Below are 21488 nucleotides of genomic sequence, written 5' to 3'. Positions count from 1 at the left end.
CACTTTATAATTATCTTCTTGATACTTATTATGATGTTTGACTGGTGCAGATGAAAATTTTGAATTATCCTGCACACAAATAGATCACAAGACCCCTCGGCGGTTTACCGTAGGTCGGGTCATAATACCTTGCATATAACCACTGATGCTTAAAACAGTTATAGATATGGCTGGTGGGACCCGAATTTACACAAAACAATAACAATATCATACCTGTGATATTGAATTGTACTACCGGTTTACGATACCTATGCAGTAAGGGTGAGCACCCAAAGCTTTAGAAGTTAATATTTCCAAGTGCTTGATATCATCATGTATGGGCGGCTTGTCACCTCTCATTAAACCGGGTAATAGAAACCACGAGTATGCTTCCAGTATGAGCTGTGAGATTGAAGGTGACATGGCCGGGATCACTTTAGACCAAAAGAATATCAAGAAGAACCGAAAAAAACTTCAAAAAACTCAAGTCAAATGAGATAAAACGAGGCTATGCTTCAAATACGAGCAGGAAGCCGGACCATAAGGGTTGATAGCTATGATTCGAATACGATCGGGAAGCCCCCGAATGGTTTTTGGCATTGCGCCGATCAAAGGGGTACCGACAGCTATGATTCGAATACGACCAGGAAGCCTCCAGTGACCAAAGTATTTAACAGCTATGATTCGAATACGATCAATAAGCCGGACCAAGAGGGTTAACGACTGTGATTCGAATACAATCCTGCCCCCAAGTGATCTAGGTGTTTAACGGCTATGGTTCGAATACGACTAGGAAGCTGGATCAAGGGTTAACAGCTATGAGTCAAATACAATCAAGCCCCCAAGTGATCTGAGTGTTTAACGACTATGATTCGAATATGATCAATAAGCCAGACCAAAAGGGGTTAATAGCTGTGATTCAAATACGACCAAGCCCCCTAATGATCAAAATGTTTAACGGCTATGGTTCGAATATGACTAGGAAGCGGGACCAAAGGGGTTAATAGCTGTAATTCGAATACGATCAAGCCCCCTTTGATCATTGAAGTTATGATGACGAAGACGCATGATTGTTGAAGATGAAACAACAAAGACCCTGCTTTATTATAATCATCATAATATATACATCATCAAAAATATGTACATCATAAGAGTCGGTGGCTCAAGTGTAGTAAGGCCGAAGATGAGCAATATTCCACGGTTGGCGGGTCTCCTCCTCCGACTTATGTGAGTCTTTATGCTCTCGAATATCGATAAGGTAGTATGACCCATTGTTCAAGCTCTTGCTAACCACAAAGGGTCCTTTCCAAGGTGGGGATAACTTGTGCACACCAGTTTGATCCTGGATGAGCCGGAGCACTAAATCACCTTCTTGAAAGGTTCTGGACTTAACCCGGCAGCTGTGATAACGGCGGAGATCCTGTTGGTAAATCACCGAGCGGGCTGCCGCAAGATCACGCTTCTCATTTAACAGGTCAAGTGCATCCTAACATGCTTGTTCACTATCAGCTTCAACGTAAGCCGCCATGCGGGGCGAGTCATGACGGATGTCACTAGGAAGAACCACCTCCACTCCGTAAACCATGAAGAACGGCGTGTAACCCATAGACCTGTTGGGAGTAGTATTGATACTCCATAGTACGAAAGGTAACTCTTCCACCCAACAACCCGGCGTCCTCTGCAATGGAACCATAAGCCGGGGCTTGATGCCTTTCAGAATTTCTTGATTGGCTCTTTCAGCTTGACCATTGGATTGAGGGTGAGCCATTGACGAAACATCAAGTTGAATATGCTCACGTTGACAAAACTCTTTCATAGCACCCTTGGACTGATTAGTGCCATTATCAGTTATAATTCTGTGGGAAAAACCAAACCGAAAGATCACCTTTTTGATGAATTGAACTGCAGTTGCCGCATCACACTTACTGACCGGCTCTGCTTCAACCCACTTTGTGAATTTGTAAACTGCCACCAAAAGGTGGGTCTTTTATCTTTGGACCTTTTAAAAGGACCAACCATATCAAGCCCCTAGACTGCAAACAGCCAAGTAATTGGAATCATCCTCAATTCTTGAGCCGGTACATGGGCTCGCCATGAAAATTTCTGACAACCATCACATTTACTGACCAAATCCTCTACATCAGCATGAGCCGTTAGCCAATAAAATCCATGACGAAAAGCTTTGGCCACAAGGGACTTTGAACCAGCATGATGACCACAATCTCCCTCATGGATCTGACGAAGAATCTCACAGCCTTCCTCAGGAGAGACGCAACGCTGAAACACCCCAGTGACACTGCAATGGTGTAACTCGCCGTTGGCAATTGTCATTGACTTAGACGACCGGGTTATCTGCCTGGCCAAAGTTTCATCCTCAGGTAACTCGCCCCGGGTCATATAAGCCAAATATGGTACTATCCAATCTAGGAGAGCGTGAAGAGCCGCCACCAGCTATGCTTCCGGGTCAGGTATAGTCAGATCCTCCTCTGTAGGAAATTTGACAGAAGGGTTATGAAGAACGTCCAAGAAGGTGTTAGGTGGGACCGGCTTACACTGAGACCCCAGCCGGCTTAAGGCGTCCGCTACTTCATTTTTCCTGCAATCAATGTGTTCCACCTGATAACCCTTGAAGTGTCCAGCAATAGCATCAACCTCACGGTGATAAGCCGCCATTAGTGGGTCCTTAGAATCCCATGTGCATGAGACTTGTTGAGCCACCAGGTCTGAGTCACCGAAACATCTCACCTGGCTTAAGTTCATCTCCTTAGCCATCCGAAGACCATGGAGCAAGGCTTCATACTCAGCCACATTGTTAGTACAGGGAAACATCAACCTTAGCACATAACAAAACTTGTCACCTCGAGGGGAAGCTAATACAAATCTAGCTCCCGAGCCTTCCAATTGCCTGGACCCATCAAAGTGAATAGTCCAATATGTGTTATCTGGCTTCTCTTCAGGCATCTGCAGCTCTGTCTAGTCGTTGGTGAAATCCACCAATGCTTGAGACTTGATAGCAGTGCGAGGCATATATTTCCAGCCATGAGGCCCAAGCTCAATGGCCCACTTGGCGACCCTCCCTGTGGCTTATTTGTTTTGAATAATATCCCCTAAAGGAGCAGAACTGACCACAGTGATGGGATGACCCAGAAAATATTGCTTAAGCTTCCGGCTGGCAATGAACACCCCATAAACGAGCTTCTTCTAATGTGGATATCTCTGCTTGGACTCAATAAGTACTTCACTGATATAATAAACCGGCCGTTGAACCGGATACTCCTTGCCTGCCTGCTTCCTTTCTACCACAATAGCCACACTGACAGCCCGGGCGTTAGCAGCCACATATAGTAACAACGGCTCCTTGTCAATGGGAGCAGCAAGGACTGGCGGCTCAGCAAGCTATTTTTTCAAAGCTTCAAAGGCGTCGTTAGCCGCATCACTCCAGACAAATTCATCTGTTTTCTTCATCATTTGATATAGTGGTATGGCCTTCTCACCCAACCGAATTATGAACCGGCTTAAGGAAGCAATTCGACCCGCCAGACGCTGAACATCATTGACACACACCGGCTTTGCCAGAGAGGTAATGGCCTTGATCTTCTCTGGGTTAGCCTCTGTTAGAAACTAGAAACCCCGAAAGCTTGCCTGCTGGCATGCCAATGACACACTTGGCCGGGTTAAGCATCATATTTTAGACCCGGAGATTGTCAAAGGTCTCCTTCGAATCGTCTATCAAAGTTTCTTTCTCTCTGGATTTTACCACAATGTCATCCACATAAGCATGAACAATACACCCGATTTGACTGTGAAGAAAATTCTGCACACATCGCTGGTAAGTTGCCTGGGCACTCTTGAGCCCAAAAGGCATAAACACATAGCAGAAGGCTCCAAAGGGAGTAATAAAAGTTGTCTTCTCCTGGTCCTTAACTGCCATCTTGATCTGATGATAACCATAGTAAGCATCCAAAAAACTCAAACGCTCACAACCCGCCGTAGCATCAATGATTTTTTCAATACGAGGGAGAGCAAAAGGATCAGCTGGACAAGCCTTGTTTAAGTCTATGTAATCCACACACATGCGCCAAGTACCATTCTTCTTAAGCACCATCACTGGATTAGCCAACCACTCCAGATGAAAGACTTCAATGATGAACCCAGCTGCCAAGAGCCGGGCCACCTCTTCACCAATGGCCTTACGCCTCTCCTCATTGAAGCGACGAAGTAATTTCTTGACTGACTTAAATTTTAGATCAATATTGAGAGTATGCTCACCGAGTTCTCTCGGTACACCCGGCATATCAGAAGGTTTCCATGCAAAGATGTCCCGGCTCTCATGGATGAACTCGATGAGCGCGTTTTCCTATTTAGGATCCAGATTAGCACCGATACTGAACAGCTTGGATGAATCACCAGGAACAAAGTCAGCAAGCTTAGTATCATCCGCTGATTTAAACTTCAAAACCGGATCATGCTCTGTAGTTGGCTTTTTCAAAGATGTCATATCCGCCGGGTCAACATTATCCTTGTAAAACTTCAATTCCTCTGTTGCACATACATACTCAGCATAAGCAACATCACCTTCTTCACACTCCTGAGCTATCTTCCGACTCCCATGCACTGTGATGGTCCCTTTGTAACCCGACATCTTGAGCTGTAGATAAACATAACATGGGCGTGCCATGAGCTTGGCATAAGCCGGCCGTCCAAACAAAGCGTGGTATGGACTGCCGATTTTGACCACTTCAAAGGTTAACTTCTCAGCCCTGGAATCGTGCTCATCTCCAAAGGCCACTTCCAGCTCAATCTTGCCTACAGGGTATGCCGATTTACCACGCACCACTCCATGGAAAACAATATTGGATGTCTTAAGATTTTTATCAATTAACCCCATGCGACGGAAAGTCTCATAATAAAGGATATTAATGCTACTACCTCCATCCATGAGTACCTTAGTGAATTTGTATCCACCAACTTGAGGCGCCACCACCAAAGCTAAGTGACACGAATTATCAACCTGGGGCGGGTGATCCGCTCGACTCCACATTATGGGCTGCTCAGACCATCGCAAGTAATGAGGAACAACCGGCTCAACGGCGTTCATGGCCCTCTTATGAAGCTTCTGGTCCCGCTTGCACAAACTTGTGGTGAACACATGATACTGCCCACTATTCAACTACTTTGGATGACTTTGATATCCGGATTGCTGCTGCTGCTGACCCTCCTGTCCGGATTGTTGATTGTAACCACCCTGATTACCTTGATTATAACCACCCTGAGGACTTTGATTATAACCACCCTGATGACCTTGGTGACCCTGAAAGCCGGAATTAGAACCGCCACCTCCATAACGCAGGCCATGAGGACTGCCGCCACCGGAACCTGAGCCGCCGCCCGACCCATTATTGCTGTGAAACGAGTTAGAATTTTTGAAATCCCTCATAATTGAACAATCTTTCCAAAGGTGAGTAGCTGGTTTCTCCCGTGTGCCATGCTTTGGACAGGGCTCATTCATCACCTGCTCAAGAGTAGGACCTGATCCACCGGCCCGGGGAGGCGGCCTTCCCTTACATCGCTGATTATTGTTCTGTGCATTGGTGTTAGCCACAAACTCCGAGTTACCATCAGCCTTGCGTTTACCGTTGCCCCCCTGATTCGCCGGGTTATGCTGCGGACCCTTGGCATTTCCATTCTTCTTTCCCTTTCCCGGCTTGTCATCATCAGACTCGGGGTCCTTGCTACTATCAGAGTCGGCATATTTGATTAGAGCCATAATCAGCTGCCCCATATCATTACAATCGCGCTTGAGCCGCCCCGGCTTCTGCTTAAGAGGCAAAAAACGACAATTTTTCTCCAACATTAAGACTGCAGAACCAGCATTCATGTTATCGGATGAATGTATAATAGCTTTGACCCGGTGCACCCAATGGGTTGTTGATTCACCCTCCTCTTGGGCGCAAGTAGCCAAATCCACAATCGACATGGGTTGTTTGCACGTGTCTTTAAAGTTCTGAATAAACCGGGCTTTTAACTCAGCCCATGACCGATGGATTTAGCCGACAACCCCTTTAACCAAGTACGGGCCGTTCCATCCAGCATCATGGTGAAATACTTAGCGCACACTGCGTCACTGACCTCCAACAGTTCCATGGCCATTTCGTAACTCTCAATCCACGCCTCAGGGGGTAAGTCGGCTGTGTAATTAGGCACCTTACGAGGTCCTTTGAAATCCTTGGGCAAACGCTCATTACGCAGAGCCGACACCAAACAGGGTACCACCGTAGATCTAGAGGTCACGCTTGCCTCTACTGAAGTTGTTGGATAAACCGGAAGGGGATGGTAAGCCGCCCGTTAAGCCGCCTGCTCAGCTTCTTGACGCACTCTGTCCTGATCAACCAAGTTAGGAGCTCCATCACGCGCCGGGTCATGCCCACGCGGCTGGTCACGGCGCTGGGCGTTGCTTGAAATGGCTGGTGAGCCCATGTGCCTGCTATAACTCCGGCTTGGGCGAGGGGTTGAGTGAATCCTATCTCGACTGTAAGAATATGCCTCCTGCTGCACCAACGCTGTTTGAAGAAGCTCTCTAGCCTTTCGTGTTTCAACCACTGCTAGAGAGTCGCCATCCACCGGGAGAGCCGCCAATCGTGCCGCCGCAGCAATCATGTTTTCCAAAGGATTGGAATAATGGCCCGGTGGTATTGGGACATGCTGAGGCGAAGCGCTGTTCAGACGAGGGGGTTCCGTCATGCGTGGCTGAACCGGCATTCCGACTCCAGGCGTCGCAACCCGGTTTATCTCTGGAGGGTCACTGGTCCCCGCTTCATGCATGGGGAAGAGGTTTCTAGCCTCGTAAATCGGAGGTAGATGGGACTGGTGCCTCCTCCTCATGATTTCATTTGAAGCATTTTGATCCATCGTAAGTCGGAAAGCCTCTGACTGAATCCGTTGGGCCTGAGCGTCTAGAGCAGCCCGTTCTGCGGCTATCCTGACGTCCTCTGCCGCCAGGTCTTCCTTAGCTAGTGCTACCTCATCACGTAACTTTGCAACCTCTGCATCATGCTGAGCTTGATTCGCCGGGTTGACCACTCCTATCAATAGATCTGTCAATCTATCCATTAAATCCATCAAAACTTGAGCCCGTGGGCGTACAAGGCCTCCTGCCCCGGCTGCCATCATCATCGCTGACCCAGAAGTCATAGCTGTTGCGGTTGAAGAATTTTGCACAGGTTGTGTACCAGCCATGAAGATCCCAACTTTTTCGGCGGCTCATAGGGGTCAGAAATACTGTTGCCATCGGAATAGCCCCCAAGCCCACCATCTTGCAGTTGATACAGCGAAGTAGTCTCGCCCGTGGACGACTCACCATCAGAGTAGATGGCTGTCTCGTCGCCAGATATAGATCCTTCATCAAATTACGCTCCATGGATGCATCCCACAAAGGCACGCTTCATGCGGGCTGAGCTCGGGTGGGTCTTGCATGCTGAGCCATTTTGAAGATGTCGGTGCAGATGTCCGGCTCAGGGCCCGGCTCGCTGATCTTGTCGATGAAGACGTGGATTCGCCGAAGGGGACCCGGTACACATACTCAATTGAGCCGGCCTCGGGGCCCCAGCCTGCATCGTCGATGTAGAGCTTGCCGCGGCGACTCTTGGTCATCCGGCCCACATCATATTCTTTGATCCCTTCAAAGCTACCCTTCAAGAACCCGAAACCACCATGCGCTGGCCCCACGGTGGGCGCCAACTGTCGTGGAATAGTCACGACAGATGTCCTCATGAAAGGACTTAGTCGTAGAGCCATCGCAACTAGGTTAGCTTAAAGGGGTTAAACGAGACAAAGGACATGAGAGTTTATACTGGTTCTGCCCCTTGCGGTGAAGGTAAAGGCCTAATCCAGTTTGAGGTGGTATTGCTTATCGATTACCAGGGAGCGAGTTCGCTTGACCTAGCTTTCGATTTGTTGTCCCTTGTCCTGAACCGCCGCCGGATCATCCCTTTATATACATAGGTTGACGCCCAACGGCTCACAGAGTCCCGGCCGGTCATATACAATGTGTCCGGCTCGGTGAATATCTTTACATACCTTACGATAAAGTCTTACATATATGGCGGTTTATCTCTACGGGCCTTAAGTCGCCTTTGGGCCTTGGGCCCTTGCCTGTGAACCGCCATCTTCAATATCCATGTGGGCTTCATATCAAGAATCGTCATAGGTATAACCCGGTCTCCTGGGCGGGTCATACCTAATAGTTATATCCCCAACAACTATGGTGCAATTTCTCCCGTGAATCTGTATTTGCAAATTATGCGGTTTCATCTATGGTAGATCTGCCGTGCTCGTTCTCGACCCGCAAACAAGTTTTACGTCGAACTGCAAACGCATTTTGCGGGTCGGCATTTTACGGGGTCTGCTAGGGTTGCTCTCAGGGTCCTAGGGTAGAATAGAGCTGACAACCCTCTACAACCGACAAGCAAGACTGGTTGGCCATTCAAGAATGGAACATACCGCTGACGATTAGGCCAAGCGTCCCGTTAGTGAGGCATGAAGTTATAATTGTCCTTCCCTAGCCCTTAACCAAAGTCGTTTGCCTCCACCCCAATCCCCTCCTTGCGGATGTGCATCCGCCATCGTCATCATCTCCTCCTCCACCACTACCTATGGAATGCAACGTCACATCCCCGCGTCATCTCCTTCCCTTGATCTGCCCATCGATGCGCATCGTCCTTCCCCGCGCTCCCTTCACCTCCTCCTTGACATAGGCACCTTGACACCACTGACACTTCTCTGATCTTGTGTGAGCAGCCAGCGACGCGCACTAGGGTTGATTATGAACAACTGAGGAGTCGCATGCGCCCTAACCACGTAGTTGCCAACAAGGTCCGATGGTGGTTACTAAGCTAACATCTACACTGAAAAAGTGTTTGTGTACTAAACATAAAGATGGTTATATTTTAGGCTAGTGATGTCGGCCCAACTTTCGGCCGGACGCCGCCATTAAATCTGGCGATTCCAACGAACCAGATCTGCCTGCTACCCAACGAAAAACACCACTGGCTTGATCGCTAGATCCGTCCGTGTCCAGACTTGAAGCACCGTCGGCTCGCCGCCGCTCGTCGTCGCCGCTGGCCACCGCCCCTCGCCGCCGGGCGCCGTAGCCGCTTGCCGTCGTCGCCGCTGCAGCAAAAAAGGCTTCAGATGCATAAAAAAATGGCGTCCGCCGGTTCCAGCAATGGCAGGGGCCGGTTCTAGCACACAAAAAATAGCATCACCAGTAGTCACTAGCTGCAACAAAAATCACGCTAATTTCCAGCAAATCTAATGGGCTGTTCCAGCAAAAATTCTGTGGGTGTCAGCGTTTGAAGCAAAAAATTCTGCCGGTTCCCGCAAAAACCAAAGCCACTTCCAGCAAAATTTCATTGCACAATGACTGGTTGAAGCTTTTTGCATCTACAGTTGAAGCTTTTTCTGTCAAATGTTGCAACTTTTTTCTTTTCACAGTGTCTAGTTGATGCTTTTTTTATCTAGGGTCAAAGCTTTCCTGTCAACGGTTGCAGCACTGGCCAGCACCCAGTTTTCGTGCATCTCTGGTTTAAGCTTTTGCGGCCAGTTGTAGCTTAATCAGATGCCGCTTGCAGCTTTTGCGGTTGCACAAAAACTGCTTGTAGCACCGACGCAAAAAGCAACGCCGATTGAAGCAAAAAATACCGTCGGTTCCAGCAAAAAAACTCTACAGTTGTACCATCTGTGGGGGATTAGTTTAAGGTGTGGGGGGATGAGATGCTTGCAGCGGGGGGGGGGGGGGGGAAGGAGGTGCTCGCGAGAGGAAGAAAAAAAAGTTTCACTTGAGGCCCACCTAGCATATGTGGCCTGCACCACTGCGTGGAAAGAGCGAGCGAGCGAGGGGCGACCGGCCAAGCTTTCGGCCGGTCGTCCGGAGGGAAACTTTTCACTATATTTTATTTGTAAAGATTTGTCCTTGTTGATAATATAACTTTTGAGTTTTGAGCAAGTTATTTATTTTTCAATTGCCAATTGCTCAATTTAAATCTAGCAACTTTACAATTAAATATATGAAATTGGGTATATGTACTTTTTTAAAATTAAATTATCATATATATATATATATATATATATATATATTTGTGAGTTTTTTTTAAGAAACAAAACACAAGACATTCACATACAAATACATGCACTCATCTCTATGAATGCACACACGTAAATGCTACCTCTATGAGCACCTATGAAAGACTGAGCTGACATACCTTGATATTGATGAAGTCACCATAGACTTCTCGCTATCGATGAAAACATCGCCTCCCACCGACTGAATATTCCGTTTTTATGAGACATATATGGGTGTCAAACCCGGGGTTTAATCCATGGTGGGCTGTGGATACAACCACCCTGCAAACCATCCAATCACAAATTTGTTCTCTATTTTGCGTAATACTGGAATAGGAGATATTCAACTTGTTTGTTTGTAGGATATAAAGCCTGAAACTGTACACAATTAGTTCCACCCTATTTTTTAATTAAATTCACATTTTGGTTGTTTGCACGTTTTGAAGCTCCCAAAATCACACATATTTTTTGAGTGCAATTTTGGGTTTAGAAATATGCAATTGGCTACCTTGCACATTTTGAAGGCTAAAATTGCAAGCAGTTACTTATGTGAAAATTTGGACTTAAAATGTCCAGCTCGCTAGTTCGCATACTTCAAAGCCATCACATAATTGTTTTTGTGCTATTGGTTTCCGGAAACAGTGTTAAAGTGTGTAATACTCCCTCCGTCCTGAATTATTTGACTCAGCCCCGCAAAAGAAAATTGACTCAGATTTGTCTAGATAAGAATGCATCTGAGTGTATTCACAAATTTAAGACAACTAATTTGGGACAGATGTAATATATCTTTATTTATTTATTACATACAAATATGTCATGTTAGTGTTTGTTCCTGCTGTTTGTATTTTGTTGTTGTCAACCCCGTATTTCTTTTCTAGGTCATCTCATTCTCAGTTAGGTGGGATTTTTGTATCCATAGTCCCTTACAAACTACGAGTTTTGAACTACAAGTCTGACAGCGAACCAACTTGTGGTTAGATGGTCAGAGGGAGTGTGATATCCTCAGCTCATCAGGGTTCAAATCCTGATGCTCGTATTTATTCCTGTATTTATTTCAGGATTTCCGGCGATGCGCATTCAGTGGGGGGAGACGTTCCTGTCGACGACGAGGCGCCTAGGGTGACTTCGTAAATCTCAAGATGATATGCTGACTTAGGCTTTCGGATGCGCTCATAGGAATAGGGTTTGCATGTGTGCGTTCATAGGGGTGAGTGTATGCGCGTGTATATGAGGGCTCGTGTCTGTACCCATGTTAAAAAAAAACTACAATTCTGACACGTGAATTATGAAACCGCATGCATAATCAGCTGACTGGAAAAAAACTGTATCGGCATCAAAAGGCAAATCAGCTGGCTGAGAAAAAAACTGTATTGGCATCAAAAGGCATCGTCCCACATGGCATTTTGTCGATCACCTGGTGATGTAAGCAGTGAAAACATCTAGGTCCTTGCGTGATGAACCGCCGTCAGCCACGGAGGCACGGACGGCATCCCCGAGCACCCTTGCCCGTTGGCGGATGCTCATTCCTTTGTCGGAGAGCATGGCCTCCTCGATGACTTCCTGGATGGCCTTCGCTTTGACCACCTCACTGTGCTTCTCCCATGGGCGCACGAGGATGCCGGCCTTGAGGTAGTTGCAGACAAGCTCCGCGTCCCACGGCTGGTCGCAGTGCATGGGCCAGGCGAGAATCGGCTTGCCGTGGCTCATGCTCTCCATGGTCGAGTTCCAGCCACAGTGGCTCATGAACGCCGCCGTTGCGCTGTGTGCTAGGATCTCCAGCTGCGGCGCCCACCCGGTGACCACCAGCCCCGTCCCTTCCGTCTGCTTGGTGAACTCTGATAGGAACTTCTCGTGGCGGCTCTCGCCGGCCTCCACGAATATGTCGCCGCGGTCGGCGTCGCGCAGCACCCATATGAACCTCTGTCTGCTGCCGCGCAGTGCTGCTGCAAGCTCCTCGATTTGCTCCGCTCGCAGAGACGACGACGTGCCGAAGGACACGTACAGCACGGACGACGGAGGCTGCTTGTCGAGCCAGTTCAGGCACTCGTGCCGCTGCTTGCTCTGCTTCGACGCGCTGGCGTCGAGCAGTGGGTTTAGCGGTCCGATGGCGAAGAGCTTCTTGCCGTCGGCGGCCAGGTGCCCGGCGACAACGTCGATGAAATCACCCTCGAGCGCGCGGCATGAGTTTGCCAGGATGCCCGCGCCAGTCGAGATCTGTTTCGCCGGTCTGGCCCGGTTGGCGTACTCTATGAACTCCTTGGTCGCATAGCGCTCGACGGAGCTGAGGACGACGCCGTTCTCACGCAGTAGCCGGTGGTTGGCGTCGATTCTTCCGACGAGCATCGACACGGCCACGCAGTGCAGCCCGAACGCCTCGCCGTTGGGCAGCCGCGCGGCCTCCTCAGCGGCGAAGGCGTTGATGCGGTCGTGCACTACGACCACGCGGCGGCAGGAACCAGAGAGGTCCTCGAGGAGGGCCGCGAGCGGGGCGCGCGCGCTGGCGGTGTAGGCCTCGAACAGGGGCATGAGGTGGGAGGGGAAGGGCGAGTCGGCGGTGGGGTCTGGAGGCGGTGAGACGTAGCTGGAGATGCCGAGGTCGTGGAACTGGATCGACTGGAGCGCCTCCTCGCCCCAGCCGTGCACGCGCGTGCGCGCCTGCCGGATGTGCTGCGCGGCCGCGGCGTAGTGCACGTCCAGGCCGCGCGACGCGAGCTGCAGCGACAGGTGCAGCAGCTGGTTGAGGTGGCCCTGCGCCGGGAACGGCACCGCCACGACCGCCACAGAATCCATTGCGTGCTTCTCTCTCCCCATCACCGTTCTGTGGTGCTGAGTGGCCGATGAGACTGGACGGCAGTGTACGCGGGCTATATGTAGGCGGCAGCGAGCAAAACAGAAGCCAGCAGAGGAGAGCTAGCAGAGCAGGTCACAGTGGAAGCCAGCAAATATCGGGTGAAGCTCCAAATCTCCGGCATTTATTTTCTCAGGATCGAAGGATTCGCAGATAATAGACTTACCAAGTCAAATCTTCCACGAAATGCTTATCGTCATGGCTCATGTCATAATAATACACTTACAAATCTGTACTACTAATGAAGAAGGGAAAGTTGGTATCCTCATACTGATACGGTTTATTTTTGACCGGTTTTTATTTTTTCTCACCTCTCAACACCCCTTCTTACTGGTTTCTTCTTTCCATTAAAAACCAAATCTTATGAAAGAGGGAGATCTTGTTTCATGCTTGTTTTGGCAGGTGTTGATTCCTTTTAATCATGTAAATAATAAATAATTAAGAATTTAGAAATCGCATCATATATGTGATATCACCTTCCTAAAATATGAACATAATATTTTTCTCGACAACCTTACAAAACGAAATGAGATATTGCTCAATAAAAAATCATTAATTCACGCATTATGCCATTTTATTATTATTATTATTATTATTATTATTATTATTATTATTATTATTATTATTATTATTATTATTATTATTATTATTATTATTATTATTATTATTATTATGGTTGTTATTGTTATTATTACTACTATTGTTATTATATCTGCTATTAACTGACAATCACGTTTTTCTAATACAATAGAATTAACATATCTTTTTCTTATGGGTGTATGCATCTGTGCGCACCCGCAGAGGGACGTCATGTGCGATACCATGGAGGACATCGTGGCCGGGCCTTATGTCGGCACGATACTTGAGAATGCGAGGGCCTGGATCACTGCGTCGAGGATGGTCGTGATGGAAGGCTGGTCGTGGGACCACCACATACAGGCGTTCGTGGACGCGGTCATATTATTTTTCTTCTTAGTCATACAGAGAGACAGACATAATACATTCTCAAATCAAGTGTGTCCATTCAAATGTCAAGAAATTTGTAAAATAAATATGTCCTACAATACTCGGTAGTAGTCGTCGTTGTAGCAGTCATTCATGCGAAAATATTTTAAAAATCGAGCACTGAATTAATTTGGAAACCAAACCATTAATGCAATTAATTGGGTAGATAGTTAATTACATATGCAATTAATTAGGTCCATTTGAATAGGAATTACTCCCTCCATTCCTTTATGTAAGATGTATTATTTTTGGCACGTGATCAAGGCACACAGTTATAGAGAAATTAGGATGAAATTACTGTTGGAAAATTTGTTGGTTAGTGACAAGGAAATCAATTGGTCCACGAAAGTAAGAGATACATGGAATTGAGAGAGAGAGAGACTTTTCTTCTTTTGCTATAAGGAGAGATGCAGACAATCAAAAGGGAGATACATTCCTATTTTTTAGAGGGTGAGAAGGGTATTATGAGGAATTAAAATAAATGCACCTTATATTGTACAATTTTATCAAAAAACTAATACACCTTAGAAAAGGAACGGAGGTGTAAGTGCATCTAGTGCCACCCCTAGTTGGTTTTGGAGTATTGATGACAAACTTGATTGAGAAACTAATGTGTTTGTGAGATACACAGGTAAATACATGTAGAAGTCCCTATTGATTCGGTTTATTGGAAAGTTGTTTAACAAGTGACTAGATAGCTCGAGAGTGGGATTTGCTCCTCCAACAATGGAGAGATATTCTTAGGGACTTCTCGGTGTGATGGCATCCATCATCGTCTGGACAGACATAGTTGACTTCGTCATCGGGATGCCGGAACACAATAACAAGAAACAAGAACAAAACCTGTAACGAGGATAACGCTATAAGGAGCATGTGATGACTCAGGAGGATACATATGCATCTCGGGTTTTGTGAAGTATCGCGAAGCAAAGGTAAAATCACATGATAACCAAAAGTTCACTCGAATATCATTCATATGCTCATAGGGATCGATATGGACGTCCACGGTTCTGCTATCAGTCATAAGGGGTTTTATTCATGTCTATGAATTACTAAACCTACGGGGTCACAAGCTTAAGGAAATCAAAATCTTCTAAGTGTTAGTAGGACAAGAGTGATGAGAATATATTTGTGGAATTGTTTCGTTAATATTCAAAATAATCCCAAGAGGATCCGGAAGCGTTTTGGGGTCACAAGCTTGCCACAGAACTAGTTAAGGTTTTCAACGGTGTAAAAGTTCTCAAAAATCCTAAAAAAAATACTGAACCAACACACCTACAATATAACATGATCCAATAGATGGATTGGAAAAATATGGCTGCATGTGTCCTGAACAAAAAGAACAAATGTTTCAATATATATTGATCCTGCAGTGAGCTGAAATGCTTGTTTTTTCACTGAGGACACATAAATGCATATTTTCAAAATCACACCGTTGGATCATCTTATTATATTAGATTGAGGCTTCCTTATTTATTTCATATTTTTTACTTACTTTTAAACCCTTAAATGTTTAGCAAGCCTTAACTAGTTTGTTGACAAGCTATGATAGACACACTTTTACCTATATATATATATATATATTTATATAAAACACTATTCTAATTCCAGGATTAGAATAGTTATTTGGATCACAGAGCCGCTATATAGGGGCCGAGGGGATCCTCCTGAGATCGCCAGCGACCCACCCTGACCGGTAAAAAAAACAGTTTTGCTAGAACTCATCTAGATGAGATATAATTTGGTCTCATTCACCTTTTATAGCCATTGGATGTGATGCTATAAGATGCGTGTATGCTGATGTGGGTTGTATCTGTTCTTGTTTTCAAAGTGAATGAGACCAAATTATATTTCATCTAGATGAGTTCTAGGCACACCCTAAAAAAAAGCCCATCCACCCTCCCACGATCCCCTCATCGCACCTTCCTCGATCCCCGAACTGCATCACACCGCCAGGGCCGCCTCCCACCCTGGCTCGCGCCGCCGGCGAGCCTCGGTCAACCGCCCCGCCGCCACCGGGCCCTTGGCCACCAAACACCCCACCGTCGGCACCCCGACCTCCCACCTCCACCCACTCGCCGCCCTCGTGCAACTTCCCAGCGCGGAGGTGCCCCAGGCCACCAACCCCACCCCCGCTGGCACCGGGCCAGGTGACACGCGCCGTCGTCAACCAGGACCCCGCGCCGCCGCCGGGCCCCGGCTACCTCCCGCGCCGCCGGGCCTCGGCCACCTCCTGCGCCGCTATGGGGCCCCTCCCCTGCTTCAACCATGAATCCGGCCACCGTGCGCACACCGCCTTGGGATCCATTTACCACCGTCTCCGGATTCGGCCATCGCGATGGCGTGCCTTCCACAGCGCGCTGCCGCCCCGCCTTCACAACAGTGCTGCTGCCCGCCTTCTCCATCGCGCCGCTGCCCTTCTCCCACCACCCGAGTCGCGCCACCAGCACCTCTACGCTCCGCCGCAGACAACGGCTGCACCCACCGACGAGGGTCGTGCACCAGCTACCGGTCTCGCGACCCCCCTCCACCAGCCCCGGCCACAGGGCCGCCTTCGCCACCGAGCGCTTGTCTCCCTAAACCTTCCTCTGCACGATGAACGCCATGGACGGGAGCTTTTGTGAGCTCAGTGGATTCCTGCGCGGCGATGCAGTTCAAAAAAAATACGGATAGAAGTTCGAGAAGACTGCAGTGCTATGGTGTCGTTGTTGTATTTGCCTCGTTCACTGTGGTAAAAAAGATTGTTATTTATTCAGTACAAGTGACAAAAAAGAACAACTTTGTTGTTCATTGCAGAGTGCCAATGAATAACAAGTTCGTTTCTTGCCCTTTTTTTCTGGTTTTAAGTAGGAATGATGATTTTAGATGCAAAAGAGAAAAACGTAGGAAATATGATTTCTTCATGGAAAGTGTATGGTAGTTGTGTGTGCGCATGTTTTGTATGTGTTTGTGTGATAGGTGTTTTCATTCATGTGTGAATGGAAGAACAATTCATATATGAGATGAGGAAAAAGTTCAAAAAAATGTAACAAAAACAAGTTTATGCGTGAAAATTCACTTATTCTCTTTGTACGAAAAAATACACACAAAAGTTCAAATTTTAAAAGTAGTGCAGTATGATATCTATAAAAAATTCAGTTTTTTCATGTTACAAAAGGATAACGTCATTTTGGCATTTTATAAAAATAGCTCGTAAAAGATGATGAATTTGAAAAAAAAATGTCTATATGAAAATTTCCCCCTAGGATTTTTCCTGTGACACTATTTTTGTATGTTGCTACCAAGCTTGATGATGTATTGCTGTGCTACACTTGAAGATGTATTGGTTGTGCACGTAGCACACGAAGTGTATGTGTATTGTTGTGCGTAATTTTCTTAAATTTCTGTAGCATGCAAAGTTCATGTTTGAGAAATTCCTAACTTCACGTGTGCCACATATACTCAAGAAATTCATCAATGAAAAAAGGACCGCCTAGGCCATTTCACCGACAACAAAAAATGCCTAAAAATCTCATGAGACAAAAAAAAACTTCACAAGATATAACACAGTTAGCGTTAACTTAAAAAACATTTTGCTCTCGCATATCGTGTGTTAGAAAACAAAAATCAACCTCTCAGATTTTAGTGAAAAAAGAAACTATAGAAGTTCATATAATGATCCTGAGAGAGTTCAAACTATGTATGCGTGTGCAAACTTTGTCGCCCTCCATCTGTTTAATAAAAAAATCCAACAAAAGAGCTTGAAAGAAATTCTCGTTTGTTAAAAAACAAAGCTAAGCTAAGGCATTACTTTCTCGTATGTGAATGAGATGTCATCTAAAATAGGATATACAAGAAATTGCTCATGTTTCTTTTTTAAAAAAATTGGATTTTTCTCGTTCATAAAAAATAACCAGTTTTTTAAAAGTTAGTTTTTCCTCGTTTCTGAAAAATAAGAGAGAAATCCAACTCAAAATAACAGAGGAGTTCAAAAAAAAGTATATAAAATGGATTTTTTTTAAAAACTAGAAATTTTGAAATAACCAACAAGGTCATAAAAAACATAGAAGTTCAAATTTGAAAAACCTAGAAGTTCAATTTGAAATAACCGAGAAGATCAAAAAACCTAGAAGTTCAGATTTAAAAACCTAGAATATTGTTTGCTTATTTAAAACCATATTTTTCTAAGAAGTTCAAAGTAAAAAAAAAGAGAAGTTCGAAGATTAAAAAACTTAGATGTTTTTTCATTACTAAATAATAAAATGAAGAAGTTAAAATTTAAAAATAAGGAAGAACTAAAAAAGTTTTAAAAGACTTAGTAGTTAAAAAAATTATTTCAAGAAATCATTTTCCATGTTTCCAAAAGAAATTAGAGGTTCAAATTTAACAAACATAGAGGTTCAATGTTAATTACAGAACCAAGAAAGTCAAATTAAAAATACAAAGAAGTTCAACTTTTTAATAATAAAGGGGTTATATAAAAACCTAGAGGTTCGAATTTAAATAACCGAGAAGTTCAATTTTTAGTACAAAACCAAGATGCAAATAAAAAAAATCTAAAATAAGAAGTTCAAATTAAAAAGACGAAGAATTTCAATGCTTGTTACAAACCCAAAAGAAGGCCATTAAAAAAAGCATCTCAAACAAATTTATAAAAAAAGATTTTCTCTGTTAAAATAAACCTAGAAGCTCAAATTTAAAAACGGGGCGACTCGAGGTCTATCAAAAATTAGGATTTTTCCGTCGCTAAAAGAAATAAAATGAGGAAGTCCAAATTAAAAAGATGGAGAAGTTCGATGATTATAGAAAACTCAGATTTCCTCGTTATTAAAGAATGAAAACAAGAAGTTCAAAAATTAAATAACAAGAAGTTCAACTTTTAATAATACAACGCTTCAAAATTTCATAAAAAAGATTAAGAAAATAAAACCAGGAAGTCCATATTAAAAAGATGGAGAAGTTCGATGATTATAGAAAATACAGATTTCCCTTGTTATTAAAGAATGGAAAGAAGAAGTTCAAAAATAAAATAACAAGAAGTTTAACTTTTAAAAATAGAGCGCTTCAAAATTCATAAAAAAAGAATTAAGAAATTCAGATTAATATTCATAAAAAACTCAGATATGTTCACGTAACCAAGAGAAGTTCAGATTGATAACTATCGGAAGTTCATGTACTACATGGTGTGCATTTGTATGAAAAAAAAGAATGAAAAAGCAAAGGCTAAAAGTTTTGTTGCTATAAGTTCAAGTGCTCAGCCCAAGAAAAGTTCAAAAATTCCTGTGAGAGAGGTTGAGCAAAAATATGTGACAGAAGATCAAGGAAAAACAGTGAGACGTTCAACTACTACACGAGATGCGTTTCAGATAAGAATATAAGAATAGAAAACCAAAAGCTTAAAAGGTTTGTTGCAAGAAGTTCACGTGGTCCTCCATGCACGGTGCAAAATTAATATTGTGGGACATCCGACCTCCAATTACATGTTTGAAAATAGCAAAAAATGACGTCCGACCTTCAATTGCGTGTAATTCAATGTATGCACAAAAATGTGACAGAAGTTCATAGTGAAAACAATGAGAAGTTCAAGTACCGCAAGGAATGCATTTTAGGTCAGAATAAAAAGTATAGAAAAATAAAAGCTTAAACAGTTTGTTGCTAGAAGTTCAAGTGCTCTGTCAGGGGAAGTTCAAAAATTCTTGCGAGACAGGTTCACCTTCTATTTCCATGTTCAATTTTTTCCGTATAAAAATCGAATACAATTCTTTACTCAAAATATAAAAAGGTGAAGTTCAAATTGAAATAACAGAGAAGTTCAGATTTTATTAAAACCTAGGATTTACCTGTTGAAAAAGTAAAAAACAAGGCACCATTTTTTGCACTTTTAAAAACAACTCATAAATGAAAAGAATGGTTGATAGAAGTTCAAGTGCTCAGCGAGGAAAAGTTGAAAAAATTCTTGTGAGAGAGGTTCACCATGTCTTTAGATGTCCAAAATACATTAAAAATATGTTTTTTTGTGTTTTAAAATAATTCTCTCAAACCAGAGAGAAGTTCAAAAGTGACAACAACCGGAAGTTCACGTACTACATGGTGTGTATTTCATACAAGAAAAATACAAATAAAGTGAAACAGAGTGAAGTTCAAACAAACATGCCCCAGAAGTTCAACTACTTCACGCAGTGCGAAAATAGCATGTCAAAAAATAGCACGTCAAAAACAGAGTGAAGTTCAAACAGACATGCCCGAGAAGTTCAACTACTTCAGGCAGTGCATTTCCATTCACGATGAAGGCAGAAATCATGATCTTGTCATTTTCTAATTTACTTCAAAACGACAGGAATATCATTTGTGTAAGTCCAAGTCCTCGGTCGGAGAAAGTTAAAAAAATATTGTGAGAGAGGTTTGTACAAAAAGAATATCATTTGTGTAACACTGACGAAAATGGATGGGAAAATTACAAACAAAAAATATGTCACAGAAGTCCAACGTGAAAACAGCAGGAAGTTCAACTACTACACTGAATGAATTTCATAAGAAAATCTTTTAAAACCGTCGCAAGTATGAAAAAATGATCAACACGGAAAAGTTGCATGTTTATAGCAGCTTTCCATCGGTATATCAGTTGCTTAATTACAGTGAGTGAATGAAGAGCTATGAGCAAAAAAAACACGTGAAAAACAGAGTGAAGTTCAGGCAGAACTGCCTCAGAAGTTCAAGTACTTCACGCAATGCATTTTCAACGAATCTGTTTCGCGATAAAGGCAGAACGAGTGAGCTCGTCGTTTCTGAAATTACTTGAAAATGGTTGGGATTCAGAGAAAATCATCAACATGAAAAAGTTTCACATTTTTCGTAGCTTTTCAACAGTATATTATTTGTCCCGTTCCGATGAAGTTTGTAGAAATTACGGTGAAAATACGTTTTTAGCCATTTTCAAAATCAACGTAAAACCGTAATGAATTTGGAGAAACAATATATACCAAAAAGTTCCGCATTTGTTCAGGCTTTCCAACGCCATATCATTTGCTATGTTCGGACGTATGATTAAAAAAATATCGAAAATACAAACTTGGTAGAACTTGTACCGTTTTCTAAATTACTCTTAAACCATTCAAAATTAGAAAAAACTTTCAACATGAGAAAAAAGCGCGTTTTCATAAGCTTTCCAACGCGATATAATTTGTCTCAATTGGATTAGGCATTTAGAAATGGCAACGAAAATACGAACTCGGTTGTTCGGTTTGCGAAATTTTACAATTTTCCACATTACTTTTTAACCATAGGGAATTAGAAAAAACTTTCAGCATGTGGAAGGAGCGGTTTTACAGCAGCTTTCCAATGCCATGTTATTTGCCTCATTCCGATAAACGGTTTAGAAATGCGATCGAAAATACGATTTAGGTTTTTTGTATGAAGAAAAAACGGTTTTCAAAACTGCTCTTAAACCACTTATATTTTGCCAACATTTTAAGCTGGGTCATGATACTGGTGTTCATAGCTTTCCAACGGTATATCGCAAGCCCCATTTGGGCAATGTTGACGGAAGTTCAACCTAGCA

At 44.1% G+C, this 21488-nt stretch overlaps 1 protein-coding gene across 1 annotated transcript; it reads right to left on the bottom strand.

The window, feature by feature from the left end:
• Positions 1-11377: 11377 nt before the first annotated feature.
• Positions 11378-12993, bottom strand: LOC123046358 (putative cis-zeatin O-glucosyltransferase). The gene has a single exon (XM_044469706.1). It carries the CDS (start codon positions 12907-12909, stop codon positions 11509-11511), a length of 1401 nt encoding a protein of 466 aa, XP_044325641.1. The 5' UTR covers positions 12910-12993; the 3' UTR covers positions 11378-11508.
• Positions 12994-21488: the final 8495 nt, after the last annotated feature.

Source organism: Triticum aestivum, chromosome 2B (genome assembly GCF_018294505.1).
Source record: "Triticum aestivum cultivar Chinese Spring chromosome 2B, IWGSC CS RefSeq v2.1, whole genome shotgun sequence".
Taxonomy (NCBI): Eukaryota; Viridiplantae; Streptophyta; class Magnoliopsida; order Poales; family Poaceae; genus Triticum; species Triticum aestivum.
This window is presented reverse-complemented; position numbering and strand designations above follow the sequence as displayed.

Bases quoted from the DNA above. Each gene is read 5' to 3' on its own strand.
- LOC123046358 (XM_044469706.1), bottom strand. From the start codon at position 12,909: ATGGGGAGAGAGAAGCACGCAATGGATTCTGTGGCGGTCGTGGCGGTG.